This window comes from Scaptodrosophila lebanonensis, unplaced genomic scaffold, assembly GCF_003285725.1.
Source record: "Scaptodrosophila lebanonensis strain 11010-0011.00,11010-0021.00 unplaced genomic scaffold, SlebRS2 tig00000136-arrow-arrow-pilon, whole genome shotgun sequence".
Lineage (NCBI taxonomy): Eukaryota > Metazoa > Arthropoda > Insecta > Diptera > Drosophilidae > Scaptodrosophila > Scaptodrosophila lebanonensis.
In genome coordinates, this window is record NW_022060586.1 from 448056 (window position 1) to 474923 (window position 26868).

The following is a 26868-nucleotide window of genomic DNA, read 5'->3' on the forward strand; positions in this document are numbered from 1 at the left end:
ACGAACTCGTCAGACTTTCTGTGTACGGCCCGCATTTGGAATGCTTGCAGTAGTACGAGTACGATCAAGTTTATTGACCGAGTTCAGAGGCGTGCAGCAACCGGTTTATGTTTATTTTGCTCGTTTACTACGATGATACCCACAAAACGACGGATCGACCGGCTTGTGGGCCGGCGTACCGGCTGTCTGGCTGTTTGGATATTTGGCGAATACTTCTCATTATTTTTTGTTGGTTAGCTTGGGGCCAGCAATACTGTCAAAAAAATAACTTTCTTGGTTGCTACGGACAACTGGATGACACATAATCGCCCTACACAATACTTCGTTGCCGAGTATGCATGACTTAGTGTTTTTGGGTGATAGGCTGGCGTGCTTTGCCAGCTTGGGAATTGAAGCGATACATACCCGTACAAATTGATAAACATCCAATTGGACGCGTGTAGGAGATAGATTTGTCTGATTCTCAATACACAAGTCAATTACGTACTACAATTTAGTACCATTATTGAGGGTAATTAAAAACAAACTTCAGTTCATGCAATAGACAGAATGCACGACGTAATGAACATACATACTCGAATGCACTCGGAAAAGGCTTAAGGACATCATATTTGTTCATGCGGCAGCCCGCTGTTAGCTACAGCCAAGGCTAACAGCTATCAGCGGTCTGTTAGTTAACAGAGCGCTGTCTTTCTCCCTAATAGTCCAATTAGACTATAAGCGCTTTACTGGGATTTTGTAAAGTTAGTTTAAAAAGAAGAAACTTGCTGAATACACGTGTATAGGAAAAAGTGTTAGTTTTTTCATTTACGCCGCCATTTTGGAGATATTTAACCAAAAAGCGACGCCCCACTCCTTTACAATTGAAAATTGAAATAAGCGAAGTGCATATGGAGTCGACAAGCTTATTATAAGAATGTTTAGTATGATCCCTGCCATATCGTGGTAATGGATAATACACGAGTACTCGGGGTACTTAGTTTTTTTTAGTTGTTTATTAATTGAAACAGCAGTACATAGATTGCGAAAACCGAAAAACTGCTGATAAGAATAAATAGGAAATTCTTAGTTACAAACTCGTACTCCACTCTTCTTAGTTCTTTAATGCAAGAACTAATCGGAGCACAATTTCTTAATTTCGATATAATACAGGGCGCAAATACATATTAAATTGTGCTTACGCATACTAATAACAATTAGCAGTAACAATGACTTCTCGAACGCATTCAATTATATACAACAGAATTTCTAATACACTTTACAGATATGTATATACTTGTAATGTATAAGTATATGGTGAAAACAGTGGATAAACAAAACTTACAACATAGAAAAAAAACAACATTGCTAAACTATGCGGTAAGTGGGTATGGGGTGGTGGCATGGGGACTAGTGGACACCCAGCCCGAGCTCTCACTTGCAGTCGCTGTCGCCGACCGGAGTTGTTTTGCGAAAACGAGCGCGCACAAAGTCCTCGATGTACCACAGAGCTATTGCCGTGATGCACAGGGCGTTGAGGACGTTCAGCGTCAGGGCGTAGCTGGTGTGATCGCGTATGACACCTGCCGGGTATTGGGGATGGGAGTAGGGTGTTAGTATAATAGAACAACGAGAAAAGCAATGCTACATTCTGTACACGTACACATACTTGTATATAAAAAGGACACATGCAGACATGCTTGCCAGACTCACCGATTACGGGTCCAAACGCCATGGAGAATGTGCCCGACATGAGCAGTTGCAAGCCAGCAGCCGCCGGGAGGCGCTTCAACGGCACATGACTGGGTATGATCAGGGACCAGAAGACGGTGCGGAAGGCCTTATTTAGACCCAGCCAAATGAAAATGGCCATCAGGAAGTAAAAGTTGCTTGTGAGCGAAAGGAATGCACGTCCCACACACATTCCCAAGATGCCAACCACGAAAAACGTACGATTGCTCAGATTTATATTCGCACTGATCAGTGGCACCAGAAAACGAACAACCAAGTCACAAAATCCCAAAGCGGACATGGCTACTGCTGTCTGGTGATCATTAAAGCCAAGATCGTGGAGTATGAATGGCGTTAATATGGCGAAATTGATTTCAACAAAATTAATAAGCGTTATGCCCACAGCCAGATTAACATAGGTTAGATCTCGCAGCAAATCGAGGTCGAAGAATATGATAATCTTTCTGTAAATAGGCAACTTCTTCCGACGCTCCTCCTCCTCATCATCGTCGTCCTCGTCAACATGCTGTCTGGCCAGCTCTGACCTATGTGCCGGTATCACTTGAAGCTTTTGGCCTAAATCCGTCAAGGGTTGTGCCGCTTCATCGTCGACGTGCTTTTCATCATTGTGATCGTCGTCGTGCTCTTCCTCCTTAATGCTGTGGCTCACCGAGAAGCTGCGCTGCTTAGCATTGAAATCACGACTGTTCAAACGTTTCAGCTCCACATGTCCACCATTTTCATTGTGCTGCTGTTGCTGTTGTTGTTGCTGTTGAAGACGGTCCGATGTGTTCACACGGTTCCTTGTGCCATTGCTGCTTAGGGAGCTGCGTGATCCAAACCATCCATCGTTGGCACGCGCCAATACTGGCGTCTCTGGATCGGCTCCTTGTTTAATGATATCATCATCATCGTCATCACCATCGTCTGGATTTCGTTTTTGCGCCTCCTGTGATTTTAGGGCTTCCGCGTCTTTATCACGCTTTACGACATGCCACTTCACCGGCTGATAGATCAATGAACAGGCAATCGTGTGCAATGAGGCACCAGCAAAGAGCAGAACTGTTCCCTGCACGCCAAACTCTTTAATCATATAGGTCGCGAAGAAGGGACACACAATGGGCCCCAAGCCCGCTACTCCAAACTGATAGGCTGTGGCTGTTCGACGCTTCTGCTTGAAGTACGTAATAACCGCCAGAGACGAGGCGGATACAGTCAATCCGCGCCCGAAGCCATAGATGATGGAAAAACTGAGTACATAAATTTCGAAGGTATCGGCGAAGACCATCATGAAAAGACCGAGAAAGGTGAGTACTGAACCCACCAGGGCCACAGCTCGAAAGGTGAAGCGGCGAAAGAGTGGCCCGTTAAGAAGACCTATAAAGCAAGATAAGAAAAAGATCACATAATATGTACAATATTGAGCAAATTCAAAATACTAAAGAAACCGTGATAACCTTTTTCTAAGAGGTTCTTCCTCTTACTCGTAAGACTTAAAATTCGTGAACTATGATAATTCACATTTTGAAATATGGATGACGACCGTAGCTTCAACGAATCGTGCCTGCCTGACTCTGAAGTTAAAATTATTGCGAGTCATTATTCAAAACCTTTAAATACAAAATTTAGTTACCAAATCGTTTCTGTGACAGCTACTAAATATACATATGTATATGATTTAGTAGATGAAACTTCAGAACATCATGCGGCACTATAAGAATCATACCAAATGATAAATAAATGTCCTACTAAGATTGATTTTTGCACGGATCAGTCTTCGTAGGCAAAAGAAAAGTCTACATACTTGTATTACTCGTAAGTTAGGTGTTCCTAGTCTTTATGGTTCAAAAGTTCTTGATCTGAGATACACTTACGGGGGCACACACATATCCAAGTATGTAAAGTTTTATTTTATTGTTTTATTGAAGTTTTAGCATAAAAATAACAGTCCTATTAAATATGTAATCAAACTTTTTACTGCACCGGAAGCAGGTTATAGAAGAGTTATTTTACGTTGTACCCAAGGGGTTAAAGAGAATACTAGTCTTGCGTGTATGTAACACATATACAGAGGGGTGGCAGCCCCCAAAGTATATACATATATATATATATATATATATATATATATATGTGTCAGGGTGACAGGTCTATACAGCCATGCCCTTCAGTTCGCCCGTTTGTATGAGCGCAAGGATCTCAGCAAGTACAGGAGCTATAATAACCAAACTTGGTATCCAGGCTCCCCTAAGCCCTCGGCAGGTCAAGTTTGTTCTTTTTATTATGATACACCCCCCTACCAATAAGTACCGTAATTCTTGGAATTTTGAACTCACTACCAAGTAATAATACAGGAAAAGATTATCAATGTGATGCAACAATTCGAAAATGAAGGAAGAGGTTTATTGAAATGTCTACCGGTTAAGGGGGTTTCATCGAAAGATGAAAATAGGAATAGATTTATTAGTATTAAGGTAGTAGATCACAGTCCTAATAATGACACCGTTTCCTAATCGCATTCAATAAATACACACATAAGGCATCTTTGTGCAAAATTTGGTGTCTCTATCTCTTATAATCTCTGAGATCCAGGGGTTCATATGGAAGGACAGACAGACATAGATCGACTCGTCTTGCATTGCTGACGATGAATATATATACTTTGTGGGGTCTGCCACGCCTCCTTCTGCCTGTTACATTTTTCACCTAATATACTTGTACATTTCATGTTCATGAAAATGCCGATGAACGCGAATAACTTTTGCAAGATCTTTGTGAAAGGGCATCTACGTCTTGAGCCATAGAAATGGAACAAGAATGGGAGTTGCGGCTTTGGCAAATGCGCGAAAGGGCATCCACATGTGATCCAAGAAACACCAACAGGGGGCGATGGACATCCTTTGTACAGACGACGAAAGATGGACGACAGTGGGTACTCAATCAAGAACGTAATCGAAGCCATAAATAGCGAAGGACGTATTGGGAAAGATGTGTGACGTCGGAAAGATTAAAAAGCACTACAATGGCGCACTACAAGTGGAGCACTACAAGTGACACAGCAATGCAGGCCGGAAACGCTAGTATTACTATAAATCTAGTAGTATTCGAGCATCCATACTCTATTTTCTGACTCTAAAAGCAATATGGTTGCCTCAGCGTAAGTATTCTCTATCAAACAACAGCATTTCGCACAAACTTGCAAGGGACGTTTCTGAGAACAACTTTAATATTTATTGCTACGATATTTTTAATTAGCTTCTTTCACTGTAGTACCTACAAAACAAGGGAGAACGCTACAGTCGAGCACGCCCGACAGAGAAATACCCTGTACCCAGACAAACTTCCATCAGTGAGTTATATGCGCACCTAGTAGAAGCAAAAAGTAGAAGAAGAGCAGCGAACTTGATGCTGCAGCTTGTGGGCGTAGTAGTGGACTGAAATTTTTTCGCTAATAACTTTTCTTAGAATTGACCCATTTCAATGAAATTTTAAATTAAAAGTAGATAGTTATATATGAATTACGTTTGGTTTTTGTAGTTTTGAAAATGTGAACAGTATGGGCGAAATTCTATAGCGGGGTGGGGGGAGGGAAAATTCAAAAAATAAAATGAACTCGTATAGTCTAGGGCGCTCCTAGTCCACATACCAAGTTTGGTTAATGTGCGCTCATGTCTAGATCGATTTCTCTTGTCGTGCTGTGTCAGAATATATAGTATATACTTTATGGGGTCGGAGATGCTTCCTTCTGCCTGTGACACACTTGCACAAACCTAATATACCCGTTTTACCCTAAGGGTACAGTGTATAATAAACAAAAAACGACAAATTCACTTGTTTGGTTGTTTTATCGGTGCCACTTGAAATATACTTTTACTTGATTTCAATGCGCGGAGTGGATGATACCAAACTAAATACTTTTTGATTTCACTTTTAATAAGTTGCCCAGCACGATTACAATAGTAATAGTATTACAATCTAGTACAAATTAAAGTGGTCTCATCTTTGTAAGAACAAAAATGTCTACGCAGGATCTTTTAAATTCAAAGTAAAGGATGTTTCATTTAATTTCTCGTTGCAATGAGCAATGTTACTAGCACTGTAGAATCCATTCAGAATCGATTTCTTTCAGTTAACGAAGAATAGAGAATTTTTTTTTGTAAAAACAGGCAAAGATCCGAAAAAGATCGATTGCAGTTCTAAATATCACTAATAATTTGGTGGAGCTCAGTTCAATAAAAATTATTGACCTTTCGGTTGGGCAGAAAATTTGTTGATGTGGGTGCTGATATTAAAAGTGAATAAAATATGGTAGTGGTCCCAAACCAAGTATTTAATGTATTTCGGCAAAAGGGCATTCGATTTTTATGTTGTAAAACCGTTTAAAGTAGGATTTCGAAACTTGGTATCGGATTCCCCTAAGGAGAAAGGAAAAGTTTGTGTTTCTGATGCACCCTCTCTTACGGTAGCCTTTCTTCCATTATTATTTTAATGTTTAAATGTTTACCGAGTTGATTTATCTGTCATAATTTCTTGGTTTGATGTTGTAGATGCTCTTGTTTTTAAATTATCTATAACATTTTCTTGTTTGTATTTTTAGTTACTGTTAAGTCAAAAAAATGTGGCGTTTCTTCATATGTTCTTATATGTTCTATAATTACTCAAATCCACAAAGGTTATTTTATTTGTCGTAATCAGTTTACTTTACGTTTTATTAAAGCTTAGAACGCAGTTTGCTGGAATGGAAAAATGATCACTTTTAAAACATTAGTTCTATAAATCACCACTGCTTTTAATCATTGCACAAATATTATAACGTCACGATGGGTGAAAGGGTATACTAGAAGAATAATGCATACCAGAACTAATGTTAAAGTTGCATATACTACATACATATGTATGTACATATGTATGAAGATGACATTTTTGACTATTTCTGAACACCGAGAACTTTTGAACCATAACCGAAAGGGACACGAAACTATGTACATATGCAGACTTATCTTACCACATGCTGAGCAAGTATGATATAACTAATGTATAGACCATTTCTATAACACCAATCGCTAGGAAAATCCCCATTAGTAGAATAATTTGTGTGCTTATTTAACTTAACACAATTTGTTATTAGCAAGATTATTTTTTTTCATAAAGCTGCCATAGTTACAGAAATCACTTTTTGTATAAAAAAGCTCATTTGTTTATAATGTCAGAACTACATTTGGTGTTTCACATTTTTTTTTTGCAATACCTCACAGAATAATCAGCCGTTTCCGAAGCTTCATTGAAATCTTCATTAAATAATATATTAAAGGGGCAAGAGCGACTTTACTCCCTTTTTTCCATCATGACTCATTATTAAATGCTAGGCATACATGTTGTTGTTAGGTATTTTAGTAACATGGAAATTTATCAGCCATTCTAATACTCCATCCCTCGGGGTATAATAAGTCGTTCGCTAGGATCAGGACTACTTATAATTGATTAATTGCACAAGATCACGAGTCTGGCCTGCCTAAATCATTTAGCAACTCCCTTACCTGTGAAAGCAGACACTGCTATTTGTATGTTGATAATTGTGGTCAGCTGTGAGCTGCTTATGCCCAAGGTAGACATGCGATTCCGAAAGATGAGTCCGAACTGCTGGGCCAGTGCAAACGTCACCAACTGGAGGATATGGTTAACAGAGAAAATAAATTAACATCAGCGATCTGAAGGTCATACTCGTACTTGTATTCAATGGGCTCACAATATTAATGCCGCTGGCAATCGCCACCAGCCAACCCCATCCGCCATCGGGCGCTACAAAATCATCTCCAAGATCGCTCTTGTCGCGTCGCTTCTTCTTCTTCTTCTTAAGTGTCTTTGGAGGTAGCGCTGTCGTCGTTGGTGAGTACACACTGTTATTGCTAGCAGAATAATTTAGTTGTTCGGGTGGAGGCGCTTTGCCTGGTATTTCTAATCTTAATGCATCGCTATGGCCACTGTTGTTGTTGTTGCCCCCAGGGCTGGTATAATCTTTATTCGTCATCGTTTATTCTTAGTTAAGGTGCATCACCGCCTTGAACTTGTTGAAAATAATCTGCAAAAAAAGTTATAAGAGTATACCGTTAAAATTCCCCTAAGGGCTCATTTAGCTGAAATCATTTAGTATTAATGCCTATTGTCTGCTAATAACATGTAAAGGAGAGAGCAGTTTTAATTGTTTTTATGCCCTGTACCGAAGGATGAAAGGGTATAGCAGCTTAGTGCGAATATATGTTACATTCAGACCAAGCCATGGGAGACCCCATAGAGTATGTATATTTTTGATGAGGATGATTTGTTTTCTGATGTATGTATGTATGTATTGAATAATTATTATTTTAATTTATTAATTATGCGTTTTTTTTTTAAATTAATCTTGAAACAATTGTTTTTTTTTATTGTTTAGTTGGAATGGGTAAAAAGTAGAGTCCGCTAGACTTTAGAATTTATTTCTTGATTTTAAATGTGGTTCAACAATAAAAATATGATATTTCATTATAAATAACCATGCCTCGGCAGCTGTCCCTCTTCAAGGCTTACACCTTGTAGCTGAACGGTAAAAAGTTAAACTACGAAACCCGATTCCAATTATCGTATGTAACAGAGAGACCTCTGGTAGTATGAATGAATATCAATAACTCTTAAACTGAACCCGTTTAAAATACCTTATTAGTAAGAGCTTAAAGTTAAGCAAATGAAACTAGTATAATGTTCGACGGTATTTTTGTCTTAGAGGACTTAGAAACAGATATTTATAACTAACTCAGTTTTCGGATTTGAAGTACCTGTACCTTTTGTACTTTGGTACTGTGATTTGGCATCCTTTGTGGATTTTTCCAAAGTTTCAGCCATATCGATATTATAGTTAAGTTCAACAATTGATTTACTATGTCCATGGTTATGGTTTTGTAAACATTAAAAAAAGTACGCCCCCTCAAATTAACAAGTAAAAAAGCTAAAGTCGGGAGTCCCGACTTTGAAATACTCTGTACATATGTTTACAATAATTATAGAAAATAAAAAAATTAAGAAAATAAAAAAAAATTTGATCGATTTTACCTCTCTCGGTATTCGAACTCACGTAAAGGGTGTATAATTGCACATTTACATAGCAATTGCGTCTGTGTGAGTGTATGTATGCCTATGCGCATCTATTCGTGTCTGTGTAAGCATTTTCGCAGTCAACCAAACGGCAACATCAACAGGCGCGGGCAGCGCTTGAGCAGCGCTGCAGCAGCAAATATATTTATGGCTGTAACTTCTTGCTAAATCTTGCTAAATCGGTCATAGTGAAACTTGGCATACGGACACATAATAACCAACTGGGGGTATTTCCAAATTTTTTTTTCGAAATTCCAAGAATTACGGGAGTTACGATTTGCGGGGTAGAGGGGGGAGGGAGGAAAATTCCAAAATATACATTTTCTGCGTATTCACATAAGGCATCTGGGACTAAAATTTGGTGTTCCTAGGTCTTATAGTCTCCGAGATATAGGCGATTATACGAATGGAAAATCGAGAAAACCCCCATAGGGGGGAAGTGGGGGGAAAATCAAAAAAATAAAACAAACTCGTATAGAATACACACATAACGCATCTTTGTGCAAGATTTGGTGCCTCTATCTCTTATAGTCTCTGAGATCTAGGTGTTCATACGGACGAACAAACGGACAGACAGGTCTAGATCGACTCGTCTCGTCATTCTGATCAAGAATATATATACTTTGTGGGGTCTGCCACGCCTCCTTCTGCCTGTTACATTTTTCAGCTCCCGCAAACCTAATATACTTCTGTACATTTCATGTAAAAAGTACGCCACCTCAAATTAAAAACGAGATGTATTTGGGGACTCTTGCCCACCATATGCAATTGCTAAGTTGTGGGCAGTTCAATTGTATGAGCTTCGAAGATGGAAGAGGTTCGGGGCGCCCAATAATGTTAACCACTGAACAAAACATCGCTAAAATACACCATATGCACTGCAGAATCAAGGTAAGATCACAAATATGTCTAGAGATCCTGCATCGGCATCGTAACTGACATCTGAAATATCTACGAAATATCTATTTCTATGTATATTTTTATAATTTTATATGTGTGTACTAACTTCTAGCTGCCGTATGACCATACGAGTAGGATTACTTTTTGTTTATGAAGATATCTTAAACGAATCGTAATATAACTTGTTATTTATGAATTTTTTAGTGCCTCGTCATAATAGTTTTATCAAAATCGGTCGACTTTATCAGATATCTGACATTGAAATGAATGGTACAATAAAGTTTATTTTAACTGAAAGCCTGTATCGGAAAAGGGAAACGGTGGGTACAGGGTATTCAAAGGTCGGGCTGGCACGATTTTAATGTTCTGCTCACAGATTGTTGAAGGTGCATGCAAATATGAAAATAAAGAAGCAGCGTTTGTAAACACTGTTCAGTTTTTGATCCAAGTGTACAACTATGTAACAACTAAGACTTCGGTTTTGGCTTAGCTATGCCGAAATGAGCTGTCGGCATCGAAATATTAATCTTAAAAGACTTCAGGTTAAAATGTTGATTAAATAATGCATGGTGCGTTTAAATAATAATTTATGCATATGATCAGCAGAAAACGTTCGAAAGCGCCATATTAAAGAATGTACATATGTTCGACTTCAGATGGCGGACTTTTTGTTTAAGCTTTATGGGGGTAATGGCCGCCTTTCCCTGCGTACACCCTTGAGCATGACGAGACAAGTCGATATGACCTTGTCCGCCCGCATGCAGCATTACCTTACGCAAGGATCTCAGAGACTAAAAGACCTAAAATAACCAAACTTGGTATGCAGATTTTCCAAGAAAGAACAAGTGTGTCTGATGTACACACTCGCTAGAACTGATTTTTTATAGCTTCCGTAAATCTTGGAGTTTGTTACTCAAATTCGACAATTGCATGAGGTTATCGCTTAAGTGTCCTCATCATTTTGATTAAATAATGCACGATTCGTTTAAATAAAAATGTATGCATATGATGCAGTCCCATTTTAAGTCGACTTTATATGGCAAAATATGTTTTCAGTGTGATAAATCAGCATATACATATGTGTCATAATCTTTTATTACCGCTCTAAAACCATTGCAGCTATTAGTCGGCGATTGTTCCGGCGTTTGTAACAGGCAGTCCTTTCAAAAAGCAGTCCTTTACATGAAACGAATGCTAAGCTTGTTGTTTTTGCTAACAGAAACAAAATTGTTGAGTAATGTGCGTTTTACAAGTATAACATAAAATGGGACACGGTGGTTGATAGTCCAATCACTGTTATACTCAATTCTACTATTTTTATCATATGGAATTGATATTTTCTAATCGCAATTTGTCAGCAAATTATCACAGGGCGAAAATAAATTCGCGCGATTTCGTTGCGATTTCAGAGCGCAAAATTAAGTGAAAATCGAAAAGGGCCCAGAAATGTGTATAATTGTATATTGTACTTATGTATCTACGGGTATTTACGGGTATGTACATATGTATGTATGTATGTACACACTAAATATCAATTTGAGCCACCAAGGAGAAAGGGGAAGGGACCGCAAGCAAACAAACACACACAGACGCGCACAGCGGATTTGGCCAAGCGATCAACCAGGTGATGTAATTGGCGAAGTGCTGCCAACAACAAAAACAACGTGGCACGAACTTGATGTGATTGATTGGCAAGTGATAGGCAGGACAGGACTGGACTGGACTGGACTGGACAGGTGGCGTTACCATAGACACATGATAGCACGACGAACATACACACACAGTATTTATATGTACATACTTATGTAGTACAATTTGTAATGTTTCACACACACACACATTTAAAGACGCACATACATACAAACATACGAGTATGTACATATGTATTTTAATTTGACTTTCATATTTTACGATTATTCTAAAACTCTCAATTTCGTTTTCGCACGTTTTTTTGAATCACACAACAACACTACTATTCCGTGGAAGTATGAAAATCAAAAATAATTTTATATTATATGTACATGTGTATGTTATATTTTGGGTACAAAATGGCACAGCGAAATTTCAAAATCATGGTGTTAATATTTTATGCTAACTAAAAACAAAAGTTTTAAATAACATACAGGTTGAGGAAAGAGAGGGAGAGAGAGAGCGAGAGAGGCAGAGCGACAGACACACACGTGCGTAAGTTTGATTTAAATATATTCGCTTTGTCTTTTCCATTCGCTGCCCGATCCCGATTGTCTGTCTGACTGTCCGCTTCCTCGGCCTGAGCGGTTGAGGCGGGCGGCACCGATATATCACGATGTTAAAAAAAAAAAAACAGGCGACGACTTTTCCGTTACGTTCTCCAGCGCGAACTGAACTGTTGTGCGTATGCGAGTAATTTTGTGAATTATACTATGACACACATACACGTACGTACAACCGACATATGCACATGCCAATGTCTGTATATGTATGTGTTTGTGTGTGTGTGAAAACGTAAGCTCTATGAGCGTGCGCGTGTGAGTGTGTGTATCATACATACATATGCACGTGTATAGTATGTATGCATGTTTCGCGTTCTTGGGCTGGCTTCTGCTCCGTTTCGTTATACTTATTTTTGTATTAATCTCTAGTATTGCTCGCGATTTTACAAATTTGATAAACTTTTTGCTATTGCTTGTTGCTTGCTGCTGTTGTTGCCGTTGTTGTTGTTGTTGCCGTTGTTGTTGTTGTTGCCGGGTAAGCGCGCTCCCGATTATCAGTTCGCAAATACAAAAACACTCGCAACACCAGCAACTATTATTCGTAGAGTTTCAACTCGGCCAGAGGTGGTGCTTACATACATACATATGTATGTATGTACATATGTATGTATGTATGTACATATGTATGTATGTATGTACATATGTATGTATGTACATACTCATAAATAAATTAAGATAGCAGGCGATAGCATTTCGATTTCGTTACCCTACAGTGGTTGGAGCATTTAAGTCGTTTGTCACCCAATACAAAAATTACACCCAAATTATGTGTGCCCACCGAAAAATAAACGTTGTTAGATCCATATTTTTACGACTCTTGGTATACCCTTACTAGCATATACCCGTACATATGTATGTATGTACATACATATGTAATTTCGTATGTCTTATTACATATCTATAATGTAACCTGTTACCCAAAAGGTAAAACCGTCAATGTCAAGTGATAGCCAAAAATGTAATCTCTCTCCATGGTCGTAGCCAGGTTTTAGTCAAGGGAGGGGTACAAAATTTTGTTGGCCGATTTCTTACTATCAAACTATTTCCACTAAACAAAAAACGCATGAAAAATAGGGAAAAATGAAATTCAAAATGATATAAAATGGGTTCATCTAAAGATTTCGAATGCAATAAAATTAAAAAAAAAACCTTGCTAAAAAATAAGATTTGTGATCGTGGAACTAATATAAAGTTGGTCCCGTGCGACATCGAGTGTGTAAAATTTAACAATTTGAAATTTTGTTTTCTTACATAAATGAATAATTTTTAAGTACTAGTATATACATATGTATATGTGTACATACTTTAAAATTATTCAAATCTAGATGAATAATAACGGCGGCGAAAACATAAAGAGGCGTGCAAACGGATAGAAAAATATATAATGTTACTAATGGGTGCTGGGCTCAGTTTGAAAGCCAATTTATGGTATCAAGTCCAGTTAATTTCCTAAAAAGAATTCGGACGCTTCTCAGTCTAAAATCATTTTGTTTCGACAGTTCAGAACTGAAACTGCATTTTCTAAACTGCATTTAAATCTATTTTTGTTTATTACATTTATATTTATTTATTTATGGTACATAAAGATTGTTCGTTTGATATGAAGTTATTATAAGTATGAAAATAAAAACATTGTATGTTTCTGTTAAACCAAAACCATTTTTAAGAGACAATAATGCACAACGCTTTAAAATTTGTCGCATTAATATACATATATTGCCTCAGGTTTGGATGAAATCAGCGAATTGGACGCAAAAACAGCTGCCCGCTTTGCACCCTCCTCGCTACGGCCATGTCTCTCTCCATCCTCAGACAGAAGCTGTTGTTGCTCCTATGGATCAACTTAGTACTACATACAGACATACATACATACATATATATATATACGAGTACATACATACATATGTATGCATAAATTTTAATTTGAAAATAATTACTTTGAACAAGAGAGGAAAACTCTTGAGTCAAGAGAGCTCAACTCCTAAATACCCTATACCCACTACTCTCACACTTACAAGAATAACATGTTTAAATATGTTTAACTTTTTTTAAAGTAAACTAATTTATTAAAAATATTATGGCTTTTCATTTGACCTATTATGATGAGACTTAACGAGGACACATAAGCTCTAAGAGAATGCAATTGGCAAATCTCCGATCCGACCTAGCCATGTCCGTCCGTCTGGATGAACGTGTGGATTTCGGCAACGGCTGAGGTCACAGTGACCAACGTAGGCGTGCAGATTCTCCTAGTCTCGCTTTATTTTATTTCGTCATACAGTACCCCATTCCAATTCTGCAAAACACTTAACTTTGCATACGAAAATTATATGTATTTATCATTTGAATTCCATCAAAATCAGTCAATCCTGAAAGTTATTAACGAAATATTTTTACTTCCATCCAACGGTTGGTTACAGGGTATTTCACTGCGGGCTGGCTCGACCGTAGCTTCCTTTCTTGTAACAAATCCAAGAATGCCGTAGAACTTTCACAGCTGAATACTCATAATGCGTAATAATTCTAACGGGATATGATATAAGCCCATATATAAATAATACTAGCTTGCAATGTTGCGGTACTTAAGAAACATTCATAAATGTTTGTATGTGATACACGTACATATGTATGTACATAGTAGCCTTTGTATTAAAATATCCTGCCGGTCGGTTAGTCAGCCTGGGTAAGCAGCACATGCTTTCTCACATATTATTTGTTTATTTTATGTTATTCATTTATTTTGTACCGTCACATCGAGCTTGTTGTTATATACATATATATACTATGTTGATTGTTCCCATCGAATAAATCATAGATGCCAATTTTCATAAAGGGGCGGCACGATGAACGAACAATGAACGATTTTAAAATATGATCAGACTTTAATAGTCGGACTTTAATTCTAACATGCAGAAAAGCAAGGTCGGGTGCCCCAAGGGACAGGCAGACAGGACAGGGCTAAATCAACTCGTCTTGTCTTCTCATGCTGATCAAGAACATATACTAGGTATATGGGGTCGGCCACGCCTCCTTCTGCCTGTACAACAAACATAATTCACTCTTGTACCTTTCAGGTACAAAGTACGAATATATGCATGCAGGAATTTTTGAATGACAGAATGATGACGAAAACAGTATTAAATAGACCTTCTAATATATATTTACTCACTTCATTCTCTCCGTCACTTTTTATGAGCACGGCGTTGTTGTGTTTTGTATTCGTCATCGGCGAGCCGTCACACACACAATAATAATGACAATTGGAACTAGGTGCCACTAAGGCCAACTGCCTCTAAGACCAGTTAGCATCTGTCGGCGCGAAGCCGACTGAGCTGATTGCCTACCACATGCAGAAATAATGAGGTGCATTGCGCGGGTCCGTTATGCGCAGATGACGTCAATAATAAAAATAATGACGACATAAGAAAAATCTGTGTACAACATGAAGTTTGAAAATTGATTTGGCAAACAATTTCAGTTCTGGATATATCCATTATGTACTTGTTAACTGTCGCACCACATGTCCGTCATTGATTGGATTGGTGATAAGAACTGAAGCGCTCCATAATTTGCAATAAACAGATTAATTGATGCTGCCAGGCAGCGCACCTGCAACCAGTTTTGGCAGCACTTTGTATCTCACAGGTTAAGGCCTCGTAGCAATATCTAAATATTTGTTCCCCCGTAAATTGTACATTGCCGCCAAACTAATAATAAATAAATAAATCAAACTCTCTAAGCAATGCCGACACGAAATAGAGAACACACAACCATTCAGCTCGCCATCACAATATACTTGCATGTACATACTTGTACATACGAATATGTATCTAACAGACAGTTATAATTATTATGAATATAATTAGAGATGTACAATTACTATGCATTTATATGCATGTAAGTAATTATTTGTTTAACTGAGTGACTGACTGATTGACTGAATAATTGGTTTTAAGATAATGTTCGTTTTAAATATTGTACTCAACCGATCGACTTTAAACTTCAACATGCACTGACTATAAATTCGATCATCATTTTTTTTTTGGCCCAACATTCAAATATGTACATACGATTAAGTGTTAATTATTTTCTCAGCTGGTAACTCAGCCGCGCTCCCGTTTCGCCAAATAAAAAACAACTTTCAAGATTTGGGTACAAATACTTGTATATGGCGTTAAAATTAAATGGGCCGTCTTTTCATTTTTGATTTCGAAACGTTAGTGAAGCCGAACGGTTTTTCGCGTGATTTTCCACGCATCTGAATACAAATTCTTTAGAAAGTTCCCCATTCCCATCCCTTCTCATATATGTATGTATTTATGCATAATAGCTTGACTATTTAGAAAACAGGTTTGCCATTTGATTTAAAAGTGTGCTGTAAATTGACAAGAAATTTGAATGTCTACATACCAGTTCGGCGAACCGCTTGAGAACTCCAGATGTTCTTCCAAACGAACATACATTGTCTCGTCATACTGATTCAAGAATGTACTCGTGTATACTTTATGGAGCCGGATATTTTGTCTTCTGCCTTTACCTTGAGTACAGAGTGTAACAAGTCGGCGGGATGATTGTGAAGCGATGCTGTTCCTTGATACGGTAGGTAATCGCTATAAGTTCCACATCTTCCGTCTGTTAATGTCAGTTGGTCAATCTAAAAACATACATACATATGTATGTATAATAAGCGTTTAAATAGCTTTTCAAATATATACATACACACTATATGTACTTTAGCTTATACGTTTGTTTTCAACACCAGACATTTATTTCGTTTGTTGATTCATAAATTATATACAAAGTGCGCTTTTAGAAGTATTAAAATATATAGTTTGTATCGATGTATGTATGTATGTGTATGTCTATGAGTGCTTGGGTTTGTAAAAAGCTATAATTTGTATATCTTTATGTCGCACAGTTTTTATTTGCGTTTGGTGGTCTAGTCCAAGGTACAAGGTGGGTGTGTCGGCTTTGATAAAGGGTCCAATAATTTTGACGACCCTCAATAATAACTGATAGAGCACCAAATTATAATCGTAACGGCGAAGATGTACATACATATGTACGAATATATGTAAGTATATACTTATAAGAGTTTGTGGTACACTTTTGTCACAGGTGTCCGTACCGTATTTTTTTTTAGATGTGCAGAATATATTTCATCCAGGATGATATGGTAGAAATACTTTATAATATTCCATAAGAACAAGTGGAGAAGCTAAAGTCGGGTGTCTCGACATCGACTTACAAGTATATATATATATGACGAAGCAGCGCCCGAAGTAGAACGAGAAAAAGAAAAAGAAAGAAGGAAAGAGAGATAGAGAAACAGAATAAGAGAAAGGTGGAAAGAGAGACGAAAAGAAAAAGAAAAAGAGGGAAAGAGAAAGAGGGAAATCTCCAACCCGGTGGGGGAAATTTTAAATGCCAGTCCGGCAAGCTATGCCCCAACTCACTGCAGTAAGTGGTCAGAGATTTCCCCGAAGATAATTATAAAGAATAGCTTTGATAGAGCAGAGAGAGAGTCCTGTCGAAAGTAAATGTGAAAGATCATTATAATGTCTGCACATGACCCAAAGACGATTGTGCAAAGGGTAATCAGTTGTGCATCTTGCCAATATAAACGGCAAATAATTCCCTGTTGGTCTACAAGGAACTGAAAAATTAAGGCGACTTAAGAGGGCAGAGGAGTCAACCTCACCGATAACCAACTTGTGGAGAAAAATTACTCCAAGTATGATTTACTAAAGAAGGAAGGTTGGGATCCCAGCTTAAACCACATAGAGCAAAAAGAAGGAATCGCTTCTGAACAGACTCAATACTTTCCTGATGCTTTCTATACTGCGGAGACCAAACGCATGAGAAGTATTCAAGCACAGGGCGTACTAGAGCAGTGTAAAGAAGCTTTGTGGTATAAGGGTCATTAAATGCCTTGGACCAACATTTAATGAATCCAAGTAATCCCTTGGCCTTATTGACAATACTAGATGTGCAGGTTGAAGTTCAATTTGGAATCAAAAGGAACCCCAAGGTCTTCAACAGTCGATATGCGTTGCAATGGCACATTGTCAATCGTATGCGTCCCTAAATGAGGCAAGGTTCGGTGAAATGTCATGAACTTACATTTAGAGCAATTGAGGTGCAAGAGGTTAGCTAAGCTCCACGATTGCATGCAGTTCAGATCATCCTGCAGGCGATGAAAATGAGAAGGGTCTTTGTAAGTCAGAATAAGTTTCACATCATCAGCATAAGAATATGAGAGTGTGACAAGGTAGCGGGGAGGTCCTTAATAAATAATGTAAAAAGTAAGGGGCCAAGATGGCTACCTTGAGGCACACCTGATGATGCAAGCACAGGCTTAGAAATGAGCGACCTAAGCAAGATCCGTTGGGATCTGTCTTTTAGATAAGACGAAATCCAACACATAAAAGCGGAGGGAAATCCTTTACGACTTAGCTTAAAGAGCAGAAGATCATGTTTCACAGAGACAGGATGCTTTACTGAAGTCAGTGTAAACGACATCAGTCTGCATTTTTAGAGTAAATGCTTCATTTACCAAGGAAGTAAATTCCAGCAAATTGGTCGTAGTAGACCGTCTCTTTATGAAACCATGTTGAGCCGGAGATATGACAGAGGTGCTGCAAAGTGCTGCAAACTATTTTTTCAAATAATTTCGGTATGGCAGAGAATTTTGCAATACCTCTGTAGTTTGAAATATCGGACTACCACCCTTTTTATGAAGAGGAATAATAAAAGATTCTCTCCAAATAGTTGGAAAGATTGAGGACCCAAGCGACTGATTGAAGATTTTTATTAATGGCTGTAATAGGGAACTAGAACACTCCTTGAAAACACAACTAGGAATGTTGTCAGCTCCAGGATAGTATGAAGATTTTAAAGATTTGATAGCAGAAAGTAGACAGCTATCAGTAATAATGGGAGCGTAAATAGTGTGGGAAGATGAAATGCTGTAAGGATAGGAGGAACTACTGATAGAGACAGAGGAATAAGTTGACTGGAAGAAATTGGGAAACAAGTCAGCAGCTTCAGAATCGTTGCTGGCTTCTTTGTCACCAAGGAAAAATGATGAAGGTAGAGAAGCAGTTTTACGTTTAGAATTAACGAACTTATAGAACTGTTTAGGGTCCTGTGCAAATTGCATCTTGCATCGGGTAAGGTAATTATTGTAACATCGTGAATTAAGAAGAACAAAATTCGATTTCGTTATAGAGTATTTATAGAAGTCAAGAGATAGGCCCGACTGCTTATACTTTTTAAAGCATCTAGATTTAACAGTTTTGAAGTTTGAAAGTCTTGGTTAAAACCAAGGAGGTTTTGATGACGCAGTCGATATGACACTATTTGGGATACAGACATCGAAAAGAGCATTAATAGTGTCATAGAAAAACTTGACGGCTATGTTGATATCAACCGCACTATACAAAAAGGACCAATTAGTTGCTACATTAAGTTCTTTAAGCAAAAAAAAAAAATTTCCTTTGCGAAAGCAACGACGTGTTTTGTTAGAATTAAGTGTAGGAGTAAAGGTGTGATTTGAAAATGATAGGGAGATTTCTAAAGTAGGGAGGTAAGTATCTTCAGGCACTGACAGGGGTAAAGACCTAGAGACTACAGCGCTACTAGGGTCAGTGACATAGACGAGATCAAGCATTTTGCTGAGGTGATTAGGTATAGAATTAATTTGAAACAAAGAAAGGTCCAACAGGCAATCCAAAAATTCATGTTCTGCTGAGGGCACCAAATAATTGGACTCATTGAAAAATTACCATTCTATGTTAGGCAAATTAAAATCACCTAGCACAACAAACGCATCTCTGTCACGGAGATGAGTGGAAATTGCTTTAATACAAGTTATATGTTGCATATAAACTTGAATATTGGAAGAGGGAGGTATATGACGAGCAAGTGATGTAAAGAGCAGAAGACGGAAAAGTTACTTTAACAGCAACAAATTCAACATCATTTGGCACATCACCATCAATGATTTCCGACCGAAGGTTGGATTTGACTGCAATCAGTATCCCTCCGCCTCGACGACTCGGACGATCATGACGAAAAATACAAAAGTCATCTAATAAAATTTCATTATCAGAAATCGTAGGATTTAACCACGTTTCTGAAAACGTAATAATATTAGAATCAAAAGAAAAACTGCTCAGAAATAAATTTCCGAGCTTGGACAAAAGACCCCTAACATTCTGATACAGAATATTAAGCGAAAAAGGTCACGAGTCTAGTTTTTTGAAGCCATACTTGACGTGGGTTTCGAAGAAAGAGTACTAGACTGTAAATCAACAGGCAGTGACGAAACTCGTTTTTTCTGCCTAAACTCAGGGACAATCATATGTGGAGGCCAAAATTTTGGGTCACAAATAATTGTAAAAGCCTCAGGCGGAACGCTTATTTTATACGAGGCTATTTCACGGGGCTCAGCATGCTGATCAAGAATATGTATGTATACTTTGTGGGGTCAGAAAAGCCTCCTCCTGTGTGTTACATACATTCACACAAAACTAATATAGCCTTTCAAACTTTGGGTACAGGCTATAAAAAAGCATCCTGACTATCGTTATTAACCTCGTATTATAATATATGTACCTTATGTCTGCCTAGGTAATTGTTAAATGCATATATATTAAGTATATGTTCCTACATATTATATATTTTAAAAATGTATATGCCCCGGGTGAGGCTCGAACTCACGACCTTAAGATTATGAGACTTACGCGCTGCCTACTGCGCCACCGAGGCTAGTTAACAATTTGGTTTCAGCTTAGAAGCTGTCCATATCCTCGCATAATAATTTAAATTATGATATGTGTGTTGAATAAAAAGTGTTTCTTCTTATATAGTGACGTTGTTGTACGTGATGATTTGTAAAGCAATATGCGTATGTGATGTTTTTCGTCACTTCAATTTGTACGCTTACAAAAAGCGAATGAACATAAAGTAAAGGACATCGCATGTTTACTTTGGAAGTTACAATAAATTGTTTTCAATACTATGTACTTGTACTTACCTTACTTTAGCATCGCACAAATGCATTTGTGCAGAAGGCGCTTTGATAGCCATAGAAATTTCTATGTTTGAGACCGAAGGGACATCCGATTGCACTGAAATATATGCTCTATATATATGCACATGTTAATAGCGATGAACAGTATCAGTATTAAATTATTATTTTCTAACATATGTAAGTACGTGTATACTATACCATACCAAATGCACAGATGAGGTCTGAAGTCGAATAATTGTTGCATATTTTTAGGCTCAAATTTATTCGTATGGCCAGCACCATGCTACTTACCCAGGGGAGCTTAAGTGAGGATAGGCGAGGGAATGTCTTGCTTCCTGGGCGATGTGACTTAATTTTGGGAAACACACAACCATTATGGCGAAAGCTGGATGGCGTGGCTGCTTACACCTAGGAACAAACTGTCCCTGTTCAGCAAGGTGAGAATTTAAAAGTCCTTCCTAAACCTAATATGGAAACATGCGCTACAAATCAACAAAATTGCTTCGAAATTCCACATAAACAAAAATTCTCAGGAACATATGAGATGTCCCCTGGTACATGCGCACAGGAAGAGAAGACTAAAGAAGTGCCATCCGAAGGATTTCCCCACGAGGTCCCTTGTTTAAAATAAAGAATATAGAAAATAGAAAATAAAATATATTTCATATTTAATGTAAACATATTGTATATGCAGTATATGCATTGTATATTTGCATAGATTTAAGTGTGTATTATATATGTATACTATGTACAATTCTTGTATTCCAAATTAATTTGCAATTAGCTTAAGCTGCCATATTGGTAGCAGAATACTGGTTTAATAAATTGTAAATAAATTTTGTAAAAAAAAAAAAAGAAAAATTAAAAACACATGCATGCGAGTCGAATATAAAGTTTTGCATATTTCGAGGATAAAGTTATTCCTTTTCGTTCTAGGCATTGGCTTTGTTTGTATTTTTACTTAAGTTGGTACCATTGATGTATTAGGAATGTTCACTTTACTCAAATCTTTCAGTGTAATCGTTATTTATCCAAGTTTTTAGATGTATTATGTGTTCGTGTATACAAATTTCGTTGTTTTTTATACTATGTACATGAAATGTACAAGAACGAGAGATGAAAAATGTAACAGACAGAAGGAGGCGTGGCAGACCCTACAAAGTACATACATTCTTGATCAACATGACAAGACAAGTCGATCTTTGTTGATCTGTTTGTCCGTCCGTATGAGAACCTGGATCTCAGAGACTACGGAATTTCCCTCCCTCCCCACTCTTCACAACAATTAACTACTTCCTATAACTCCCGGAATTCTTGGAATTTTTGACTAAAATTTTGCAAATACCTTACGAGCCTATATTTCATTATGATAGGCCGATTTAAGAGGAAGTTATAGCCATATATGTAATCTCAGACCAAGTACTGCCCGCAGCTGTTGTTGTTGCTGCTTTGCACAGACACACGAGTAACATACAAGCATGCATAGACACGCATAGACGCAATTCGTATGATAGTGTTATACGCACTTGAGTTCGAATTCTCTTAATTTTATTTAATTTCTTGAAGTAACATTTGCAAGTCACATCCAGTTAGTGATTATGTGTCCGTATATTAAGTTTAATTAATAAGAAATAAAGTGCCATAAATATAATCTCTGCCCAAGCTCTGCAGCTGTTGTTGTTTGTGATAATTAATTTAAAATTCACAATTTTTTCTTATTTTTAGTAGTGTGTACATGGTATTTAGGAGTTTAGCCCGCTCGACTCTAGCATTCCTTTCTTGTTTTAAAATGATATGTGAAAGAAAACACTTTGCAACTAATTTAAATTTTGTCAATGATGTGTATTTTAAGGTGAAGGCGGACAAGCGCTTTGAATTTGATTGGCCGGTTACTGGATCTTGAAAGTGCTAATTGCCAGGCTATTGGCCCCAACGATGGCAGATCGTGAAAACCTGTTTTTTAAATGCAATAAACAAGTGAGTGACAAATTTAAAACAATAATAATTAAAAGGGAACAATAAATGTAAAACTTAACTACGAGAGTAACGCCAGCAGCAGCATAAATAACAACAACAAAAACAAAAAATCGGGTGATCTACAATTAAAATCAACGCACGAATGGAAAATTACTAGTTAAGTTGAGTCGCAGTTATGAAAATTTAAAATGGATCGTTGACAACGGCGTTGGTTCAACGTACCATGATTTACAAGTTAAACATTTTGTGCTGCGCCTTATCTTTCGAATAGCTAGCTTACTTTAACCTTTTCCCAAACCCAACAAACCTCAGCCCGCTGGCCGAAAAATGTTTCTCTCGCGTATGCAGTTTATTTCGTATTTATTTTTTTGAGAATTGAAAGCCAAATTTAAAGTTAAACGAATAAAAAATGCATATTTTCTAAATATTTTTGGAGACTCCATGATCAGCATAAGCGACCAAGATAAGTCGTTCTAGACATGTTCGTCTGAATTGTTATGCTCGCAAGAATATCCGAAAACAAGAAAGCTATAGACATTAAACTTTGTATGCATGTTCTCCTTAATGGAGTAGAGAGCAAGCTCATGTTTAACTTAAAACACAAATAAAACTACTTTAATATTGATTGGAATTGAACCGTTTCGATTCGGTTCGATTTTCTTTGGTTGGGTAAGATTTAGATGCTATAGTATTTAGCAGTATTGGGGCTATTTATACCCTGTACCCAAAGAGTAAAGAGGTACACCAGTTGCGTCCGAATGTATCACCTCGATGGACACTTTGCACACCCCCAAAAGTGTCGAGATGAGTCGTTATTAATGACATTCTATAACAACCGAAGTTCTTGCAATTTTTACCTTAGTCGCCGTGATGGGTCAACCTAAGAATGTTTTAATGATTTTAAAGTCTGCCCTGCTCTGCTCTTCAGTTGTTGTTGTTTCATACTTGAAGTCAGGCGAACAATCTACTATGGATTATAGGTAAAACCATAATAGGTTGCCCGCACGTCCACAAGTAAGACAAATTCGTATATTATGATCCAAAGATCTCTTGATGTATTTGTCGATTTCGGATAGTATGTATTATGTCTAAACCATAATTTAATTGTACAATTGTCTGCAAATAAAATGTCCTTTTGAGATTAAGACCGAGACAGAATGGGAAGGCTTACAAGACAGTTTGACCTTTATTTTGTGTTATGGCTCCATTTGGAAGTTTTAGCAATACTGTATTGTCTGCCCATGCTCTGCTCCTTAGTTGTTGTTGTTTCATACTTGAAGTCAGGCTAATAATCTACTATGGATTACAGGCAAAACCATAATAGTTTGCTCTCCCGTCTACAAGTAAGAAAATAGTTTTATGAATGAAAACTCCCGTTCAGATGGAAAAAACCTCGCTCCTTCCAATTACTTGTATAATCAAAATCAACATAATGGCATCACTAGGGATTTCTCTGTGGAACGCAAATGGCGTTTCACAACGCAAACTTGAACTTATACAGTAAAGGCATATTACTTAAAAGCCGAATCAAACACCACTTCTGGCATAGATTGGAAACATACCACTTTCAATTTACATCTGTAAATGTGCAATCAAGCAGCGGTACTGGGATTCTGGCTGCAGTCTACTGCCCACCTCGCTGTTCGGTCTTTGAGGGCCAATTTATAAGATTCTTCAACAGACGTTTTATTGCAGTTGCTATATTTCTAAGCACACGCATTGTGTATCTCGGCTTGTAAGCCCTGAAGGAGAACAACAGTTTGACTACGTTTCTCCAGGCAAGCCCACATACTGGCCAGGAGATCAAAAAAAAAAAAAAAAAAAAAAAAAAAAAAAAAAAAAAAAAAAGCCGAGGCAATCAGCCGATCAGACTTAGAAGGAGCGAGTGCATTTGCTGCCCACCTACAAGTGTTCCAGCCAAACCCTGGCACAAACTCTTTTGTAGAGCCATCTGAGCCAATGGAATTCCATCGGATTGAAATTGCAAAAGTTATTGAAGAGCAATTAAAGCCCGGAAAATCACCTGGTTTTGATTCAATAACTCCGAAAATGATCATCGAACTGCCTAGGTGTGCGGTTTCTTACATCTGCAAGCTTTTCAATGCAAATCTAGACTTGGATACTTCCCAAAAGAGTAGAAAAACTCGATCGTAGTGATGATTCCTAAAATGGGAAAAGATAAAACGCAGCCATCGTCCACGGCCCAATAAGCTTACTAACCATTCTCTCAAAGCTTGGAGATTCGCACTGCATTTGAACAACGGAAATATTGAACAGCTATATTTCTTGACGTCGCACAAGCATTTGACCGAGTCTGGCTGGACGGACTTACACTGGTCGGCACAATTATTTTGACGAGAAGAAAATCATATATTTAAATTATTATAAAGGAAACTTTTTATACCCTGTACATGAAATGTACAAGAGTATATTAGGTTTGCGGGAGGTAAAAAATAAAACGAACTTGCACAGCGTACACACACAATGAGGCATCTTTGTGCAAAATTTGGTGTCTCTAGCTCTTATAGTCTCTGAGATCCTACGGAAAACAAAATTGAGTTTTTGCTTTACTTACAACTCTTTAACCCTGTATCTCCCACCAAAAAGGAAAAACTGAATTAATTTTAAACAAGTAAAGTCGAGCAGGCTCAACTCTAAAATACGCACAAAAAAGAAATTAAATTAATGAAATTAATTAAAATAATTAATTAACTAAATTAATTTAATTAATTAACTAAATTAAATATAAAATATTCCATACATGCACACATACATTTACATTTACGTCAGAATCGTGCATATGCGTGTGTGCATTGGGCCTGGTTATGTGGCTATAACTTTTTTTCTGATCAACCTATCATAATGCAACTTGGTATACGGAAATATAATCACTAACTTAATGTGACTACCAAATTAGTTCAAAATCCCAAGAATTACTGGAGTTATAGAAAATCGTGAATAGTGGGGGGGAGTGGGGGGTGGATCAGAAAAAAATGAACAAACTTGCCCTTTCTCGGGCTCAGGAAAACCTGGATACCAAGTTTGGTTATTCTTGCTCTTATACTTACTGAGATCCTTGCGTTCATACAGACAGACAGACAGACGGACAGACAGACGGACATAGCTATATCGACTCGGCTTGTCATGCTGATCAAGAATATAATACTTTGTGGGGTCTACCACGCCTGCTTCTGTGTTTTCTATGTACACTCGCACAAAACTAATATACCCTTGTACCCTTTGGGTACAGGGTATAAAAAATATATTAATTAAATTAAATAAAAAATATTCAATACAAATATACAAAAGTGGAGACATGTTTATGTACAGTTTCAACAGCATACATTTACATTCGTGCTCAAAATAATAGTAGTGATATTTTTCACAACGTTCTACCGTTTGTATTTTTGTGTTTCCTTTCATTTTTAATCCTTTCTTTCTTCCTATGTGATCTACAACAAGAGCACAATAAAATGTCGCGTTGCTTTAGCTTTTTGTGCACTTGTTGTTGTTATTTGCATTCCCCCAGGCTGCCCCTATTCTACGCGCTCAAAAGAATAGTAGTGCTTGCACAAACATTCCAAAAATATGAAGTGTGTCGCTCCTTAAGCCCACGAAAAGTTGCTAATAGTAAGTTCTATTATTTTTTAATAGTTTACAATAGTTTCCAATACACATATTAGTTTGTTTTTTTTTTCTGATATGGGTAGAGCCAAGCACTGCACTCCTAAACGACGTGCACTCATTCAAAAAGTGATATCTGAGGGAAAAACTTACAATGAAGTTCAAAATATAATAGGTTGTCCTCCTACAACGGTGTGTAATGGTATACAATTTATCCCAGGCCCCTAAGCACGTGGAAGACCTCGC

The 26868-nt window shown here is 37.5% G+C and overlaps 1 protein-coding gene and 1 non-coding gene across 7 annotated transcripts in view; both read right to left on the reverse strand.

Moving 5' to 3' along the window:
- Positions 1-12038, reverse strand: part of LOC115629146 — a 35399-nt gene extending 23361 nt beyond the window's left edge. The window contains exons 1-5 of one of the 6 annotated variants that reach the window (XM_030525502.1): positions 11856-12037; positions 7454-7786; positions 7245-7371; positions 1693-3087; positions 1246-1562 (exon numbers count right to left, since the gene is read on the reverse strand). In XM_030525502.1, coding sequence (XP_030381362.1) covers positions 1414-1562; positions 1693-3087; positions 7245-7371; positions 7454-7735 — 1953 coding nt within the window. In that variant the 5' untranslated portion in view covers positions 7736-7786; positions 11856-12037 and the 3' untranslated portion in view covers positions 1246-1413. Of the gene's footprint in view, positions 1-1245; positions 1563-1692; positions 3088-7244; positions 7372-7434; positions 7787-8790; positions 8827-10832; positions 10910-11855 lie in introns of those variants that run through there. The other 5 variants (XM_030525504.1, XM_030525503.1, XM_030525507.1 and 2 more) reach the window with 5 other exon arrangements.
- Positions 12039-20683: 8645 nt separating this feature from the next.
- Trnam-cau lies at positions 20684-20756 on the reverse strand. The gene has a single exon. It is a non-coding gene; the product is annotated as a tRNA-Met (tRNA).
- Positions 20757-26868: the final 6112 nt, after the last annotated feature.